This window comes from Bubalus kerabau, chromosome 6, assembly GCF_029407905.1.
Source record: "Bubalus kerabau isolate K-KA32 ecotype Philippines breed swamp buffalo chromosome 6, PCC_UOA_SB_1v2, whole genome shotgun sequence".
NCBI classification, from domain to species: domain Eukaryota; kingdom Metazoa; phylum Chordata; class Mammalia; order Artiodactyla; family Bovidae; genus Bubalus; species Bubalus kerabau.
Window position 1 is genome coordinate 11,647,565 of NC_073629.1, and position 18,724 is coordinate 11,666,288.

At 38.9% G+C, this 18,724-nt stretch overlaps 1 protein-coding gene across 1 annotated transcript in view; it reads left to right on the top strand.

The window, feature by feature from the left end:
* Nucleotides 1-1,313: 1,313 nt before the first annotated feature.
* The window catches only part of SPTA1 (spectrin alpha, erythrocytic 1), an 87,036-nt gene continuing 69,625 nt past the window's right edge, over nucleotides 1,314-18,724 (top strand). Inside the window, exons 1-13 of the mRNA XM_055586758.1 lie at nucleotides 1,314-1,553; nucleotides 2,959-3,084; nucleotides 4,757-4,897; nucleotides 5,912-6,058; nucleotides 8,373-8,506; nucleotides 9,336-9,480; nucleotides 11,385-11,539; nucleotides 12,495-12,630; nucleotides 12,731-12,832; nucleotides 14,541-14,678; nucleotides 15,283-15,393; nucleotides 17,064-17,141; nucleotides 17,272-17,427. Coding sequence (XP_055442733.1) covers nucleotides 1,317-1,553; nucleotides 2,959-3,084; nucleotides 4,757-4,897; nucleotides 5,912-6,058; nucleotides 8,373-8,506; nucleotides 9,336-9,480; nucleotides 11,385-11,539; nucleotides 12,495-12,630; nucleotides 12,731-12,832; nucleotides 14,541-14,678; nucleotides 15,283-15,393; nucleotides 17,064-17,141; nucleotides 17,272-17,427 — 1,806 coding nt within the window. The 5' untranslated portion in view covers nucleotides 1,314-1,316. The remainder of the gene's footprint in view (nucleotides 1,554-2,958; nucleotides 3,085-4,756; nucleotides 4,898-5,911; nucleotides 6,059-8,372; nucleotides 8,507-9,335; nucleotides 9,481-11,384; nucleotides 11,540-12,494; nucleotides 12,631-12,730; nucleotides 12,833-14,540; nucleotides 14,679-15,282; nucleotides 15,394-17,063; nucleotides 17,142-17,271; nucleotides 17,428-18,724) is intronic.

The window sequence follows — 18,724 nt, forward strand, 5'->3', positions numbered from 1 at the left end:
ATGTGAATTGTTTCTCTTTCTTTCTCTCTCTCTCTCTTTTGGACACATTTTATTTTGGCAGGTTCTTGACCTTTAGGAAAAGCATAACGCTTTCCAAAGGAAACGGTGAGTACAGAGTTCTTTATGGGACAATTTGTCACCAATATAACTAGGAAAGCTGTCTCCTTTGAACTTTCTGTGCTATCTTTGACAGGATCAGGAAGAATTTTTTCTTGATTCTTAAGAAGTAATCAAGCTTAATTTTAATTCTCTTTTTTATGAATGTATCACTTTAAACTGACCTTGAGCTTGTGGCTATACAGCACCAAAATCCAGCAATGACTTGTTTACACAGGTTCACATGGAGAACAACCTGATAACCTGGAGCAAAATAACTCATGATAAATGTTTGAGTCTCCATAGAAGGGTTTAATTCTGTAACCAAACTAGTAAAGGCCACCCACAGAATAACAATCATGTATAGAAGGAGACTAAAGCTTAAATCTTATATTGAATGTTTTCACTGAGGTAAACTAGGAAAAAACTGTGCTTATATCCAGGTAAATGAAGGTGTATCCTATGGAGATTTTGCTGGATGTTGTCACAAATAAATTGGATCCCACTATTATTGGAAAATAATATATGATTTTATTTGATAATACAATGGTTTACATTGCAAAAGTCAGTTACCAAGATGCTAATAATTTGAAATTTGTGGTAATTAGATTGTAAATGTGCTAAATTTTTGATTTGTATTGTTTGTGAATAAAGAAAATAAAAAAAGTAAATAATGTATTAGTTTTATTTTTACACAAATTCTTTTTGGACTTTGGGGTATATCATTTGTCAAAATTAATTGCAAGCCATTTTAATTTATTCATTAAATTAGGTTTGTCATGATCAGTGCATGTTAACACCTTTTAAGTTTTTGAAAGCAGTAAAATTGTATTTCTTTGATGCATCTGAAAATGTGATTTTGCTAATTTAAACTTGTTTTCAATTGTCTAATAATGCATGTTATATAACTTTACTGTTAATTAAGTTTATTAATATGGGCAGATGTTTATGTGAAAAGTTGGAAAAGTATTCTGAATGACCAAGAATTATTAGCCTAAGTTGTAGCTGCATGTGGTTAAAATTATATAAATGTACCACAGCCTTTCTAAAAAGAGACTTTTATAGGTATAAAGATATCTGAACCTAAGTCCAACATGAGTAAATGCCTTGAGACATTTAAAAAGACAGAATATTAGAGACAGAGAGGGGAAAACAAACAAACAAACAGTATACTAGAGACTTGAGAACCAGCAATAAGTAAACTTTTTAACTTACAGGCTATGGAGAGTGATGGGCCAAAGGTGCTGGAAACAGCAGAAGAGATCCAGGAGAGGCGTCAGGAGGTGTTGAGTCGGTACCAGAGGTTCAAGGAACGGGTTGCTGAGAGGGGTCAGAAACTTGAAGATTCCTATCACTACCAGGTTTTCATACGAGATGTTGATGACCATGAGAAATGGATCATGGAGAAAATCAAGATTGCAACTGATAAAAGCTATGAAGACCCAACAAACATACAGGTTCTTCAGTTTCACTGACTTCCCCAGAGTAGACTCTAAAATCTCTAGGGAGGGAAACATTTTTATAATGTAGGTGTGCATCTGGTAAACTCTAGAGGGATGCTGTAATAGAAGATTAGACTTTGGGAACGGTAATTCTGTCTCTAAATAGTCCATGTTTTCAACTCCTTAAGCCTCAATATCTTATTTACACAGGAAACTCATTCTAGATTAGATCAGATCAGATCAGTCGCTCAGTCGTGTCCGACTCTTTGTGACCCCATGAATTGCAGCACACCAGGCCTCCCTGTCCATTACCAACCCCTGGAGTTCACTGAGACTCACGTCCATCGAGTCAGTGATGCCATCCAGCCATCTCATCCTCTGTCGTCCCCTTCTCTTCCTGCCCCCAATCCCTCCCAGCATCATCCTTTATAAATGTAATATTGCTCTTAACTTACACCATGGGCAAAACACTGAGAATTCAAAGAATTTATGATGCACTATGAAATTTCAATATTTATGACATTAAGGATGGAATTGAAGTAAAGAGCATCAGTACTTCTGAACTAACTTCTTTTTGCTCTCCTCAGAAAGATATGATTTAACCAGGGTTTTTCCCAGTTGGCTGTTTATGACTCTTGTTAAGTTCAAATGAGAGATCTCAGATAGAGAGGTTTGGTGAAATCTCCCCCTACTACTTGTATTACAGAATAAGGCATAGTAAGGATCAGAAGAAAGGCTTGTATGCCTAAAATGCACAATGGATATCAGAAAGAAAGCACCTAGAACAAGAACAAAGTGTTACCTACTAAATGAATCAATCTATATATGACAACAAGAGCATAATTTAGCATGCAAAAACTTCCCAGTTAAAATAAAGGCCACTGTTGTCATGATAATTTTCCTCATTGTTCAGTACTTTCAGTAGGATTTACTTCCTCTTTTCTTAAAAGGAAAAATTCTGTGTTACATTATTTCATTTCCACAGAAGGCAATTAAGACTTTAACATAATATTTATTGGGAATTTCCCAAAGGCAATAAGGACTGAAAAGACCTTCTTCTGCGGTCCAGGACATTGGGTCTGGGAATCTTTAAAAACCTATATGCATTGATTCTGCCACAACAACTTCTTTTACAATAGGACTCCTCTAGGCAATGGCAACCCACTCCAGTGTTCTTGCCTGGAGAATCCCAGGTACAGGGGAGCCTGGTGGGCTGCCGTCTATGGGGTTGCACAGAGTCGGACACGACTGAAGCAACTTAGCAGTAGCAGTAGCAGCAGCTATGATCATAGGTTATCGTTTCATCTATGCTGGGAAACTGGTAGTTCTGCCTGCAAGAAAGCAGAGGAATAAAAGAACTCTTTTATGGTCCAGGAGACCAGGCTCCATTAAGCCATAAACTCTGATTTCTAATCTTCAGGGGAAATATCAGAAGCATGAATTCTTTGAAGCAGAGGTGCAAGCAAAATCAAGGGTCCTTCCTGATCTGGAAGAAACCAGGGAAACTCGATTTCCTGAGGGGCATTTTGCCCATGAGGACACCAAGGTAAATATATGGTAGGGCTCTGTGAGAGATGCTTCTAATTGTTGATTAGGTTATCAGAGTTTTCATTGATTACAACAGGTGTACACGTCGATACAACTGACTTGGAACCGTGGTTCTGCCTCTTATATTTTACTTGGATTGTGGAAGGAAAAAATGATGGGATATGATAGTGTTCCTAGGAGTGGGGAGAAGAGCTATGGCACAAAGCTCTCATTGAATAATGTCACCTTCCTCCTTATGCCGTCACAGGATGGGGTGGTTCAAGATCAAACCCGCCTCAACCCAGATGAATTGGCTTTCCCAAATGTCCTTTCTGACTAATTCTTCTAAGCTCAGAGTCCTTGGTGCTTAAACTCTCTAAACAAGGGATGCTGTTTCTTTGAATTTTCTCTGAAATCTTTCTCCCTTTGTCTATTATGCCTTTCTCCTCAGAGCTCACATGCTGTGGCTACTATTGTAGCTCTCCAAACCCTTGAACCCTGAAGATCAAAGAGCACCACTACCATGGAATCCATTATTAATTTATCAGCTTTTTTTCTGAGTTAATTCATATATTCCCCTAAAATGTTTGGGTTGATAGTCAGTTCAGGTTCTTTTTGTATTAAGTGAAATTTTTTTTACTGTTTAACTGTTTCTAAAATTGTCAAGAGAAGTGTGTGTTACATATTTATAAGTTGGGGCTTATATTTCCATATGTAGCATACAAATTCTAGTTCCTTTTACTATCAACAAAACATAGTCAGGTGATACAGACTTTAACAAGAATAAACCTTATTAGAAAAAAGATTCTGTAACAAGAATAACTCAAAATTTACCTGTTATTAAGTAAAAATGATTTGGTAAAATTGCACAAAAATCAGTCCCTTACATTAATTAAAATAGTTGAGAAATATCTGAAACATCTTCACATCCATCAGAATTTCTGAGATTATAGTAATCCTGTAGCACTGCAGGATCCATAGATAAATGTGATTTATGTGCTACATGTTACCTTAGAACCATGAAGTAGTTGGAAAATAGAAGATTCTTGAAGACACAACATAAATTATACCTTTAATTTTACAATATATGTAAAACCTGGTCTTCTAAGCTAACCTAGCATTAGAGCCCTCAACTATATAGTCTCAAGTTCTGTTATTGCTTTGGTGATCCTATTTCCTTTGTAAGTCAGAAAAACTTGTAGCTCTTATCCCTTCTGACAGACAGTCCATGCTAACTTTTTCTGTGCCTTTGTCAGTACTTTGAACACCGTCTCTGTATCTTCTGCCTATCAAAATTCTATCCCTAAAGGTAAAATTCAAATGAGCACCTGTTTTTAAATGAATTTTTATTTCATCCTGTCTTATCATTTGTAATCATTTCATCCTCTAAAACACCCAAATGTTATTATTTATTTTTCTTTATGGAAGATCATATGGTTTTTTTTTTTTTTAACTTTACAATATTGTATTGGTTTTGCCATATATCAACATGAATCAGCCACAGGTAATCATATGGTTTAATGGTTATTCCCATACATGCCCTATCCTCTTTTAAATATTTTTGAGCAATTAATGCATGAGATAATGGGATGAGGGATTTTTATCCGGATCCCTCTCTGCACAGGTCTCTGAGTCTATAACTGCTGCTCCACAGCAGGTAACGTGCCTGAGTGCTTTTACTTCTCCCAAAGGGCCTTCTGGAGGAACTGAACCGCCTGTGGGACCTGCTGCTGGAGCTGACCCGGGAGAAGGGTGCCCTGCTGCTGCGGGCCCTGAAACTCCAACAGTACTTCCAGGAGTGTGCTGACATCTTGGAGTGGATTGGAGACAAGGTATAGCACCAAACAGCCTGTATATAGGATTTTCCATCCCTCTGGCCCAGACATCCCATAGCAATTTAATGCAGACTTCCCTGGTGGCTCAGATGGTAAAAATCTGCCTGCAATGCGGGAGACCTGGGTTCCATCCCTGGGTTGGGAAGATCCCCTGGAGCAGGGGATGGCTACCACTCCAGTATTCTTGTCTGGATAATCCCACAGACAGAGGAGCCTGGCAGGCTACAGTCCATGGGGTCACAAGAAGCAACATGCAACACAACTGAGCAACTTTCACTTTCACTTTTTGTAAAGAAGTCAGGGTATCTGTTCCTGGGCTTAGTTCCTTGGAAGAAAGAGGAATGTTAGCAAAGATTTAGAGGTATTCTGGAAGTAGGCAACATTATAGGAGGATAAGTCTAAATGTATGAATCTGAACATGAAGAAGGCAAGACATACAAAAAAAAATGTGTGCTGAAAGATCATCTAGGATTGCCCCCCTTCTACCTTCCATGAGCCTTCACTCCTTCCAGGTTTTCAATCCTACTCTGGTTCCAACTGAGAGAATTGCCAGTTTTTCCCTTAATCCTTTGTCTCTTAGTACCTATAACTAGAGAGGTTTCTATCTCCTATTACTTGAAGAATAACCCTATGGTTAGGACTGAAAATTTACACAGGCAAGCATTCGGTACAATACTTTTGTAAAAACTCAGGATGTTGAATCGAGCAGAACCAGGATGGATTTACTTTTCATGTTCCAAACCACAAAAGGGTTCTTCCAGGGGCATTTTCTGACAATGTTCCTGGTCTTCCCAAAGAATTACCCCAAAGACCACTGTCCCCTGAGTCACAGTGCCACCTCAGGAAATATGCCCTTGCTCTGACTTTCTTGAAGGGGTTATCCCAGGTTTCACCAGTATCTCCTTCTGAGTTTTCCTGGGAATGTAAATGTAAACAAGGGTTTTGGGCATTTGAACTGCAGGAATCTCTAAATATTTGCTGGTGACCTAATAGACCTTTCTGTGTCTACAGGACGCTCTGGTGACATCAGTGGAGCTGGGTGAGGACTGGGAGCGCACAGAGGTTCTGCATAAGAAGTTTGAAGAGTTCCTAGTAGATATGGAAGTTCGAAAGGAGAGAGTGAATGAAGTGAACCGATATGCCAATGAGTGTGCAGAGGTGAGGTGGGGAATAACAGAGCCAATCCAGGGAAAGGGTTCTGATCTTCAAGAAGATTGCCTGGCCATTTGTAGAAGGGACAAGAAAGATATATAGGACATTGTGAGAAAACAGAGGTATGCCTGTCCCTGGAGTAACATGCCCAGAGTAGCTTTCTCTCATTTCTGAATTCATCCCTTGCCAGTCTACAGAAATAGAGGTGTGAGTGAGTGAGTGTACATGGGTTTATGTAAAGAAATTCAGTCCACAATGAGGTTACTCTTGCACTGTGCAGTACATCAATTTTTCATGTTTATGAAGCACCAGAGTAAAGTGGCAAATAATATAAAATAATTGTGGCTTCTCATAATATATATGATATCATTAAACAAATTTTTCTGTGCTTTGAGGGGGAAGGAAAAAGAGGCAGATTTACCTTTATTTACTTAAGAAAGTGCTTAAATAAGCTTTTAATTTCTGAGCATACAAATACTCCGTGTGTGACTAAATACCCTTAACATATGTAAGAACTGGGAAGTCAGTCTGATTTTATATGTATGTGAAGGAATTGAACAGAAACTGCAATAGTTGACTATCATGTTTTTCCATTTAAAGTTTTATTATCACTGCAGCTATATAATGGGAATGATATTTATGTGTAAATAGAATCAAAATTTCAGGATTAATAGGTACTAGAGTAGGGAAAATAAACTATTTCTTACTTTTTTCCAGGCCTCATTTCCAACAGTCTCTAAATTTCTCCCTCTAACATGACTGCATTTTTCTTATTGTGCAGATTTTTTTTTTTTTTTTTTTTTTTTTAGTTATCAGTTCAGTTGAGTTCAGTCACTCAGTCATGTCTGACTCTTTGCGACCCCATGAACTGCAGCACACCAGGCCTCCCTGTCCATCACCAACTCCCGGAGTTCACTCACACTCACATCCATCGAGTCAGTGATGCCATCCAGCCATCTCATCCTCTGTCATCCCCTTCTCCTCCTAACCCCAATCCCTCCCAGCATCAGAGTCTTTTCCAATGAGTCAACTCTTTGCATGAGGTGGCCAAAGTACTGGAGTTTCAGCTTTAGCATCAGTCCTTCCAAAGAAATCCCAGGGCTGATCTCCTTCAGAATGGACTGGTTGGATCTCCTTGCAGTCCAAGGGACTCTCAAGAGTCTTCTCCAACACCACAGTTCAAAAGCATCAATTCTTCGGTGCTCAGCCTTCTTCACAGTCCAACTCTCACATCCATACATGACCACAGGAAAAGCCATAGCCTTGACTAAACGGACCTTTCTTGGCAAAGTAATGTCTCTGCTTTTGAATATGTTATCTGTTACTATCTACCAAACCACTACAAAACTTAAAACATAAAACATTTTATTTTTCCATGGTTAAATGAGTCAGATTCACTGAGTCAGCTGCTCAGCTGGGCCATTCTCCCAATCTCACCTGATATTCTTAAGTAACTGCAGTTATGCAGTGGCTCAGTTGGTGTACAGGATCTAATACAACCTTCCTCCCATGTCTAAGGATTTGGCAAGGATAGTGCAGGCTTTCTCCATGTGCTCTCTCATCTTTCAGTAGATCATACTTTTTATATGTTCCAAGAAGGTAAGAACAGAAGCTGAAAGACTTCTTGAGGCCTAAGTACTGGGGCTTATAAAATATTATTTCTACTTGTAAAGAACGAAGAGAAGAAAATTCTGTCTGAAGAGGCTGCAAAACAGAAATGGAAATAGGAATAAACAGGGATAGGAGGGGTCGGGAGACCTGGTATATGGCAACTACTCAAAACTGCCAAGTATCTAAATGGGCTGATACTAGCTAGCTTTATCTGATAAACATAAATCTCATTGCTTCAGATAGTCTGCGAAACTGTATGAACTGCAAAATTAAATTTATCTGCTAGTTTATCTAGTTCTTGGAAGAGGAAAATAGCTCCAACTATATTCTCAAGGTGTCAGGGCCCCAAAAGAGCCAAAACTCATAGTACTCGAGATGAAAAATTAAGTCAGACTTCATGAAAGGAATTTTCTCTTCCTTGGTTTCCAGGGTCTTGAGGGAAGCTAGCAGCCATCAACATGATGGAGTTCTGAAAATAATGAGGTTGGGCAACCTATGTTAGTAGACTAGTCTTGAGCTGTGGACAGAAGATACAACATCTGTTGGTTTGGTTTTCTAGATTTTGGTGATGTGGATCAAGTAAAAGGGACCAGGGCTAAGGTGAAGCGTGGTATCTGGCTAAATGGCTATCCTCTGCTTAGGGCAAAGTGTGAAATAAGAAGTTTTTAAGTCTTTTCTGCATTAGTCCAACACTGACTTACTCCCACAGGAAAAGCATCCTGAGCTGTCCTCGATTCAGTCAAAGCAGAAGGAGGTGAATGCAGCCTGGGAACGTCTCCATGGTCTGGCTCTCCAACGACGGAAAATGCTGTCCAGTGCTGCAGACCTCCAGAGATTCAAAAGGTAGGAATCTGGCCACTGAATTGTAGGAAACTGCAATAGCACCAGGCTGGGTATTTGGGTTAGCCTTTGTCTACTGTTAGCAATTAGTGGCCAATGCCTTGAATCAAAGAAAATCATGTTCTTGCCCTTAAAACAACAAGGAACACAGTGGTTAAAATTGTGATCCAGTCAATAGCCAAGTGTGTTAAATGGAGCTTAAAGTAATAAAATTAGCACTAGTGAATTAGTGATGGAAGTTCTGCAGGGGCAAAAGCAGAAAGAGAATGGAGGGTGAGGTTGGGAAGAAGGACATTTGTGAAGAGCTAACCCAGAAGTATATCTGGAGGTTCAGTTGACAGGATGCCCAGGTCTCTACATCTCGATGGAAACCATAAAAGTAGGAACTCTTTTTAAAAATCTTTGTGCATTTATTCTATTTTCGTCTGTACTGGGTCTTGGTTGTTGTGGGCGGGCTTTCTCTAGCTGAGATGAGCCAGGGTTTACTCTTCAGTGTGGTGGGCGGGATTCTCATTGTGGTGGCTTCTCTTGTGAAGTGCAGACTCTAGGTGTATGAGTTTCAGTAGTTTTGGTTCACAGGCCTAGCTGTCTCTGCATGTGGGATCTTCCCAGACCAGGGATTGAACCTACATCCCCTGCATTGGCAGGTGAATTCTTAACCAATGGATCACCAGGGAAGCCCCAAAACAGGAATTCTTTATGCTATTTTTTGCTAGTGTGTGGGAAGATAGAATAATTTCTGACAGGTGAATGAGGCTGGTCCTGCTGGGTGCTGTTTGCCCTGGAATGCCTGCCTTCTTCCTTTGCTGGAGCTCATGGGGTTGTCTGGCAGGGATGTGACTGAAGCCATCCAGTGGATTGAGGAGAAGGAGGCTCAAGTCACATCTGAGGACTATGGCAAAGACCTTGTGAGCTCTGAGGCACTGTTTCACAGTCACAAGACACTTGAGAGGAGCCTTGCAGTCATGAATGACAAGGTAAGCCTGTGGGAGAAAGAGCTAACATCCTTGAGTTAAAAGAGCCATCTGACGTTCATCTTGTCTCCATAAGTAAGTGAAGTCACTCAGTCGTGTCCATCTCTTTGTGATCCTATGGACTGTAGCCCACCAGGCTCCTCTGTCCATGGGATTTTCCAGGCAAGAATACTGGAGTGGGTTGCCATTTCCATATCCACTTGTCTCCATGCTGCTGCTGCTACTGCTGCTAAGTTGCGTCAGTCATGTCCAACTCTGTGCGACCCCATAGAAGGCAGCCCAACAGGCTCCTCTGTCCCTGGGATTCTCTAGGCAAGAATACTGGAGTGGGTTGCCATTTCCTTCTCCAATGCATGGAAGTGAAAAGTGCAAGTGAAGTCGCTCAGTCATGCCTGACTCTTAGTGACCCCATGGACTGTAGCCTATCAGGCTCCTCTGTCCATGGGATTCTCCGGGCAAGAGTACTGGAGTGGGGTGCTATTGCCTTCTCCAACTTGTCTCCCTAGAACACAGTAAATTCATTATTTCAATGAAAGAGAAATTTTGTGCCACCTGAATATACCTCTTTATTCTAGTTTATAACTTGTACATGATTTTTGGATATCTAGTATTTTGTTTAAATTATTTGTATTTAAATACACACATATATATTATATATATGCTTATGCTTTTTGTAATATATTTCATAATTTAAAACCAAAATAGATAGCTTCATGAATGGTTTCCTGCCTAACCACACCTTCTCTTGTTGGAGATGAACCTTGTTTTTTTTTGTCCTTTACTCAGTAGAAAAGGGAGAATATTTCTTCTTCTCCTTTTATAATAAACATAGACACTAAAACACTCTACTCAACCCACCTTTGGGTTTTCTTCTGGAAGCTGAAAGACCTCGATTCCTATACCTACGCTAGGCATAGTCACTCTAGAACTTGGAGTAAGCCTATATTCTTGACTGCCTCCCATTCTTACTTCTTACCCTCACAACTTTAACCATAACTTAAACTAATTACTCCTCAGCTTTTACAGTGGAGTCAGCCCATAAGAAGATCCCTAGTTACTATGCTTTAATCATAGTTCTATCCCTCGGTCCAGTTTCTGAAAAATATTTCACCAGTCTACTTCTTTTTTCCTTCCTCATTTTTACCTTTTGATTTTTTTGTTTTCTAATTATGAGTGATAAAATACCATGACTTAATGAATAATGATAATGAAATCTCATCTTAGACAAATATAGTGGAAGGACTAATGGTAACATGGAATTTTCCCTAGTAACCCTGCTCTTCGGGAATTGTGCTCACACTGGCCTGGCATTACTGGAATTTTCTTGGCAAAAATTTTCGCTAGCAGAAGTATCTCTCTGATTCCTATGGTAATGTTTATGAAAACAATATAGAGGGTAATGAAGGACAGATATATGTCTAAATATTGCTTCTGATAATGATTTATTGAATGACCTCGGGCAGATAAAATACTTAGCCTCTCAGTTTTCACATACAAGGGGAACAAGAATAGTTTCTGCCTCATAGTCTTATTAAATGGAGACTATAAAACAACATGCTTAGCACACGTGTGACATGCTTAGCACAACAAGAGACAAAAAGCAGTCAGTAAGTTATTATTGTTAATATAGTTACATGAATATATTAATATAGATATAGCCATATAAATGCACTAATATGTTATTACTCATATAATTATTATGTTACATCCCTCCCATAAAACTTTGTCAGGAGGATCAGAATACTTGGATTTCCCACTAAGTTTCTTTTTTTCCTTATTCTAAAATTATATAGTAAGTTTCAGATGTACAGCATTATCATTAGACATATGTGTGTACCATAAACTCACCATCTAGCACCATACTGTTGACCCACCTTCACACCCTAGGTTTCTTTTTCATCCCAAAGGTGAAGGAGTTATGTGCCAAAGCAGACAAGTTGAAGCTTTCCCATCCTTCAGATGCAGCTGAAATCCAGCAGATGAAAGAGGATCTGGTCTCCAACTGGGAACATATTCGCAACTTGGCTACCAGCAGATATCAAAAGCTGCAGGCTTCTTATGGGTGAGAAAGCCTTCTCTATTATGTTAACTACCTCTACAGGGTCAAAGTGCAATATTAAAACAGAAATAAAAGAGTAAAAGGAATAAAATAGTGAATGACCCAGCCCTCCTGCCTGCTCAGTAGAGACAAAAGAAATTTTAATTTTCCAGAAGTCCTTTGCAAGATGATATAATCCTCAGAATGACATTTTCTTTCACCTGTACCCTTTCTGTCTTCCTCTGTTTGTATAGTTGTAAGAAGCTATGAAGTGGCCCATGAAGCTGAAAAAGTATTTGAAGAAACATGTCAAAATCCTGGCCCTAGCTAAGGAATTGGAATTAATTTCCAAGCTGAAGAATAGAAAATAAGTCTAGAATTATTTCCTGAATGTAGGTCAGCTTATATAAAAAAAATTGAATATCATTTCTGTACTTAATTTTTATGATTAGTTGTTAAATCACCAGAAAATAGTCTTTATCATATTGATATGATTGAAAATGAAATGTTGAGGCTATGATTTTTTTGAACAGGTAATTTTTTTGGTGACTTTTGTCTTCACTGATATGGTGAAGAGTGAACTAAAATACATGAGGGCTCCTAATCCTAACTCTAGCTGCCCCTTATTATAAGGTGCTTCCTGTTGTTTATGTTATGTGATTATTTATTGGTCTCATAGTACTTTACTAAATAGTACTTTACTTCAAGTGTTTCTGGAGTGTGACTGTGATATTGAAGATGTCATGCCCAAGTGCTTCATCACACAAAGACTCATTCACCCTAGGAATATACAATCTAGAGTGAAGGATTTAAAGCCAGCATTGCTAAAGGAATAGGGTAGTACATGAGAGGAATGAAGGGGTAGATTTAATGCAAAAAGCATGTTGTACATCTTAGCCCAACCCAACTCTGACTGTTTGTTCAACGTCCATTTGCATCTGGTTCCTCCTTTCTGTCTTTTCCTTTACCTTTTCCCCAGGTACCAGCGGTTCTTATCTGACTATGATGAGCTCTCAGGTTGGATGGAGGAAAAGACTGCTCTGATCAATGCTGATGAGCTGCCCATAGATGTGGCTGGTGGGGAAGCCCTACTGGACAGGCATCAGCAGCATAAGGTAAAGAGGAAGGCCTCCCCAGTAGGAGGAAGAGAGAGGTGACAACAATACCAGAAGATTTCCTGCTTCATTTTAACACTTTTTTGTCTTGTGGTCACAGCATGAGATTGACTCTTATGATGACCGATTTCAAACTGCTAATGAGACTGGTCAAGCTCTGCTGGATGCCAATCATGAAGCATCTGATGAAGTTCTAGAAAAGGTAATCCAGTTTAACAGAATTTGTGAAAGTTTGATACATAACCTTCACTTAATCTCTTACTGATTGACAATCTCTGAATAGAAAGAGGACAGAAGCCATATAAATATTTAACATAGATCCAGATTTCACATTGCTTCGTTCATATGTTGCTTTAGCTAGAGTGAGGCTTTTGAAATTTTCCGAACTTGATGTGTGCTTCCTCATCTCTGAGACCTTAGTCGATCTAACTAATTTCATCACTTGAAAGTGAAAGCATTAGTTACTCAGTTGTGTCTAACTCTTTGTGACCCCATGGACTGTAGCCTGCCAGGCTCCTCTGTCCATGTAATTCTCTAGGCAAGAATACTGGAGTGGGTAGCCATTCCCTTCTCCAGTTCCCTACCTGGGGATTGAAACCAGGTCTACTACAGTGCAGGCAGAGTCTTTACCATTTGAGCCAAGAAACCTCCATGCCAAATTGCCTTGTCACATGTGCTCTGTTGTGTCACTTTCCCATGCTAGTCTCTAGATGGTGGATTTTTTGAGGACTACTCCTTTTTTATCTTTGGGTTCCCTAAGGTGTCTAGCATGGTTCCTGGTGCATGGTTCCTTTCCTTCTCTCCTCTGTACAACCTCAAATCAGACTGATTTTCCTATATCTGTGTTTCTGAAATCTTCCTTAAGCAACAGGAAAGCTTTACACACTGCCATCATCATCATCTTCTAAATCCCAAGGGCTTACCTAAACCTCCTGATCCCTGAGACATTTGCTCTAGTCATAGAGTCATAGGAATTTCTGGGATGATAATTGAAATAGGATTTGCAGGTTCTCTGCATCTCATTAGCTTCCAAGCACAGCCACCAGCACTATATGATGACTGAGATCTCTATATTTTCAACTCATCAAGAATCCTTTGGGAAAATTATAATATGAATTTTTATTTTTAACAATTTTCTGCCAAAGGAAGAGTGGAACTCTAAAACCTTGAAATGTACCTGTTATCCTGAATTCTGAGAATTTGTACCATCTTTTTTATGGAATTAACACAGCAGTTTTAATAAGCTGGGGTTTCTCGGACAGATGCTTGGGCAGAAACAAAGGCTTTCATGAGTTTGAGAATGTCCCCTTTTCCTTGATGGTTCTCATTTGCATTTGAAATAGAAGGCAAACTTCTCAATCTGATCATTTAAGTGCCCTGTGAACTTGAATTTCATGAAATGTCCACTTTTTTTAGACACTGCAGTTTTCTCTGGAGCACTTTGTATAATCTAATGATTACCTGGAATAATTACTTACTTGTGGTATTGTGTCCTCCTACAATCCTCATCTCTACCTCTCTGCCCTTTAAATCTTGGTTTGATACAATAGTTTCTATACTTCTACTCCCTGTGTCTTTGAATCAATTAATCTTTTCTTCTTTATTTGTACATAGTAAGTGTGGTATATCTCTATTATGGTATTTCTCCCATTTTTTCTATACTATAGGGACTTACTTAGTTGTAGTGATGGACAGGGAGGCCTGGTGTGCTGAAATTCATGGGGTCACCAAGAGTTGGACATGACTGAGAGACTGAACTGAACTGAACTGAGGAGCCTTAAGAGAAAAGCCTGTTTTTCTATTCATTTTTTTCCTTCAAAGGGCCTTGCATGTATTAGATGCTCAGTGACAGTAGGATAAAATAAATTCATTTAATATCTTCCTGGTCTTTTGCCTCTTCCTTTCCAAAGATGTCATTACTTACCTACCACTGGGCGGCTCTGCTGGAGCTGTGGGAGAAGCGTCGGCAGCAGTATGAGCAGTGCTTGAACCTGCACCTCTTCTACCGTGACAGTGAGCAAGTAGACAGTTGGATGAGCCGACAAGAGGTAACACAGGGGCTAAGCGAGTATCCAGAAGCCATTTCTCCTGCTCCTCATTCACTACTATCAGCATCCTCACCACCACTTCAGTTCACCTGGGAACTAGAGGGTGAGCCGCAAGGAAGAGAAAAGATTGACCCTCTCTGTAAGGCTCTTGAAATTCCCTCATGGATAAATGCACAGGAAAAATATTTAAATACAAATCACAGAGGTTTTAAACTTCTCTGAACATGCGGCAAAATTAATATCCAATTGTTAAGGGATCGGTGAAAGAAAAATGTGATGAGTGAGGCAGGGCTAACCAGAGATTTTCTGGTGGAGTTGAGTGGTCCTCTTGAGGATTTGAGAACACAGAATCATGCTTAGATTGGTTGGTTCACACACTGAGATGAAGGTGATAAATTTGGATGAGAAGGTTGGGAAGGGAACTTTGAAGCTGAGGTTCTGCTCTTTGAGGTTAATCTCTATCTCCTCTCCTACCTTGTGTTAATTCCCATCTTGCTTTCCATCCCCCTCAACTCCTTTCTTATTCCTTTTCTCAGAGATATTCCAAAGGGAATGATTCTCACTGGTGAGGCACAGCTGGGATGTATCTTTCTGTCTTCTACAGGCCTTCCTGGAAAACGAGGACCTCGGAAATTCCCTGGGCAGTGTAGAAGCCCTTCGTCAGAAGCATGATGACTTTGAGGAAGCTTTTACTGCCCAGGAGGAGAAGATCACAGTAAGAAATGGGCCCTGGTTTGGGGATTGGCTTCATTTTTTTTTTTTTCAACTTTACAATATTGTATTGGTTTTGCCATATATCAAAATGACTCAGCCACAAGTATACATGTTAATTGGAGGATAATTGCTTTACAATGTTGAGCTGGTTTCTGCCTTACAACAATGTGAATCAGCCATATGTATATATACATTCCCTCCCTCTTGAACCTCCTTCCCACCCCCAACCCAATCCCACACCTCTAGATTGTCACACAGCACCAGGTTGAACTCCCTGTGTTACACACATCTCATAGATTACCAATCCTTAGAATTACTCATAACTATCAGACATGAGAGTTGTTTTAAAAAGAGAAAACATCCAGAAAAATAATCATACCCACTTTTTTATCAACACATTTCTTATTCCACAAAGCATATTTAGAAAGTATTTATTCTTAAATTTTTTTCAGAATTAGGTAAATTTATTTTTTAATTAATTTAATTGTAGGATAGTTCCTTTAAAATATTGTGATTTTTTTTTAGAAAGTTTTTAAAGATTTTGAGCAATTTATATTTTCTGACACAGTGCCTGATTGTCTTATTTTTTTTTTCCTGCAGTATAAATAGAAACTATGGGATCCATATCCAATATGAATCATAACTTAAAATATATTTGAATATATTATTTACATTTTTTAGTCTTTTCCTCTCCAGTAATATCTCCATTTAGCTTTCTTTAGTAGTATCTAGATATCTAGGTAGTATCTATTTTTTTCCTGTATATCTTCATCTATATGTTTTGCATTTAATGCTGCTATAATTTTCTTGTGAACTTTAAGCTACAGTGTCCCAGAAACTTGTCAATACATAAGCAAGTCTCAGAGAAGTGTAAGGGAGACTTTATTTGTCCAATGTATATATACTATATGTCTTTGGCTGTCTCCTAGGACTGTGCTGGGGTTAGCCAAAACTTGCACATGTGCATGTATACCACCAGCAACAACAATAACCACAAAACTCCAAATTTTCTTTGTTAATCTTAGATCAATTCAGAGCTTGCTATGGTCCCTTCCCAGTTCATATGCTTATTAGGTTGATTTTCATTGGTAAAAGATAACAATGTAAAATAAGTTATTGTTTATTAAATACTATTTGTTAATTTCACATCATTTTCCTATTCCCAATCAATTAATTCATCCTGAGCAATTTTGAGTGTTTATGAATGAATATGAGTCAAAATTCACATGTATAATTTGACTCCATTTCCCATATAGCTAGAGATAGAGATGAATTATTAAAAAGTACATATGGTATATGATGGATGGATGAGTGAATAGATAAATAGATAGATAGATAAAGACTGGCCATTGAACAAGGCTGTATCAACAATGGTTCTTAAAAATTTAAAAATAGATCAAATATTCACCTCATAGTGAAAACAGGTTTCATTCACTGTAACCTAGATTAAGAAGAAACTACTGTGGCATAGAGAAAATAATTAACCTGTCTGAGATTTATATTTTGAAATACAATTTATAACAAAAATCAGAAGTAGGACCCAGATCTTCTGACCCTGAATCTTGTCCTCTTCCCACATTGTCATGCTTCTTCTTTAAACAGCTAAACAAACTGTGGCCACTTACTCAGTGCCAATGAGAGAAAAACACTTTTTTTTTTTTTTTTCCCCAGACCATAGACAAGACTGCAACCAAACTGATTGATGATAAGCATTATGATTCAGAGAAGATCGCTGCTATCCGGGATGAAGTATGTGCATCTGCCTGCCTGTGCACCCGGCCAGGGAAAATGTTGGAGCATTGTTAACCATGGTAGGCAGTAGATCTCAGGCATCCATATTTTATTTTTCTGACCGTAAGTTTGTTTATGTTTTTTGCAGCTGTTGGTCCGACGGGACAATCTACGAAAAAGGGCTGCCACTAGACGCAGATTGCTGGAGGATTCATTCCTTCTGCAGCAACTGTATCAGGACTCAGATGACCTAAAGAACTGGATCAACAAAAAGAAAAAGTTGGCAGATGATGAAGATTACAAGGTAGGCAGGGTTACAGACCCTGAACATACTCATTGGTACTTAATTTCATGAAACTACAATCTTGGACCTGAAAAGACAATAGCGTTCAGCTGGTGAGCCTCATTTTATAGATGGAGAGACAGAGTCTCAGAGAAGCGCAATGATTCCTCCAAGACTGTACTTCTAATTTCCATTTTTCCAATACCCCTTTTCTCTGGCACAATTTCCAGCGGTCCTTAACAGAGCAGGGGAAAGCAGGAATTCTCTTTATTTAGCTACATATCCCCTTTTCTGCTGCCCTATGCACCCTTATAGTAGGAAAATGTTGGGTCTAGTCATAACGTACATTCAGGCTACCAGGAACTCAGAATTAACCTAATGGTTTGACACAATATAGACTTACTGCTTTGTAGCTGGAAAGGAACAATTCCTTATTTTACAGATGAAGAAACCAGGATCTGAATTGTGTAGTGAGTTGCCCAAGGTTAACCGATTATTTAGATCTGTTTAACATAGGGTTAGATACATGAATTCTCTTGGGGGAAAGTAAACACTGGGCTTGAATTCATTCCCTGTCCTGTTTTAGTTTGTGTGACTCTGAAAAATTCCTGAATTATCTTTGAGTCACACATAAGTTTTTTCATTTTGGTATTGTATAAAACACATATTTTTCACTCACAATATAAATTATCAATAGGCTTCCCTTATGGCACTGTGGTAAAGAATCTGCCTGCCAATAAGGGAGATGGAAAGAGAAGTGGGTTAGATCCCTGTGTCAGGAAGATCCCCTGGAGTAGGAAGTGGCAACCTGCTCCAGTATTCCTGCCTGGAAAATCCCATGGACAGAGGGGCCTAGCTGGCTACAGTCCATGGGGTCACAGAGAGTCGAGCATGACTGAGTGACTGAGCATGATAAACTGTTAAACTATTTTGCACACACACACACAAACACACACATACACTCACAAATTTTTGCATTTACAGTCAGGACTGGAATCAGTCTCTTGATTTCTAGGCCAATATCTATTCACTGTATTTACTTTCTAAATGTCATTTAGTCTTAAATGTATACCTCTGATGCTCTTGTTCTAATATTCTTTTGATAGAACTTTGAGCATCTAATTTTTAACTTTCATTCTGTAAAACTTAGCACTATGTGCTTGTGTTCTCTAGAGGAGTTATGGTTCCAGTGTATGTAGGGTAAACAGGTCTTCTCTGCTAAAGGCAGGAATGGAAAATAATCTCTATCTTTCATTCCAGCTGTGATCGATTGATAATCCTTACATATGGTGTCATATTTAAAGTGATATTCAGACCA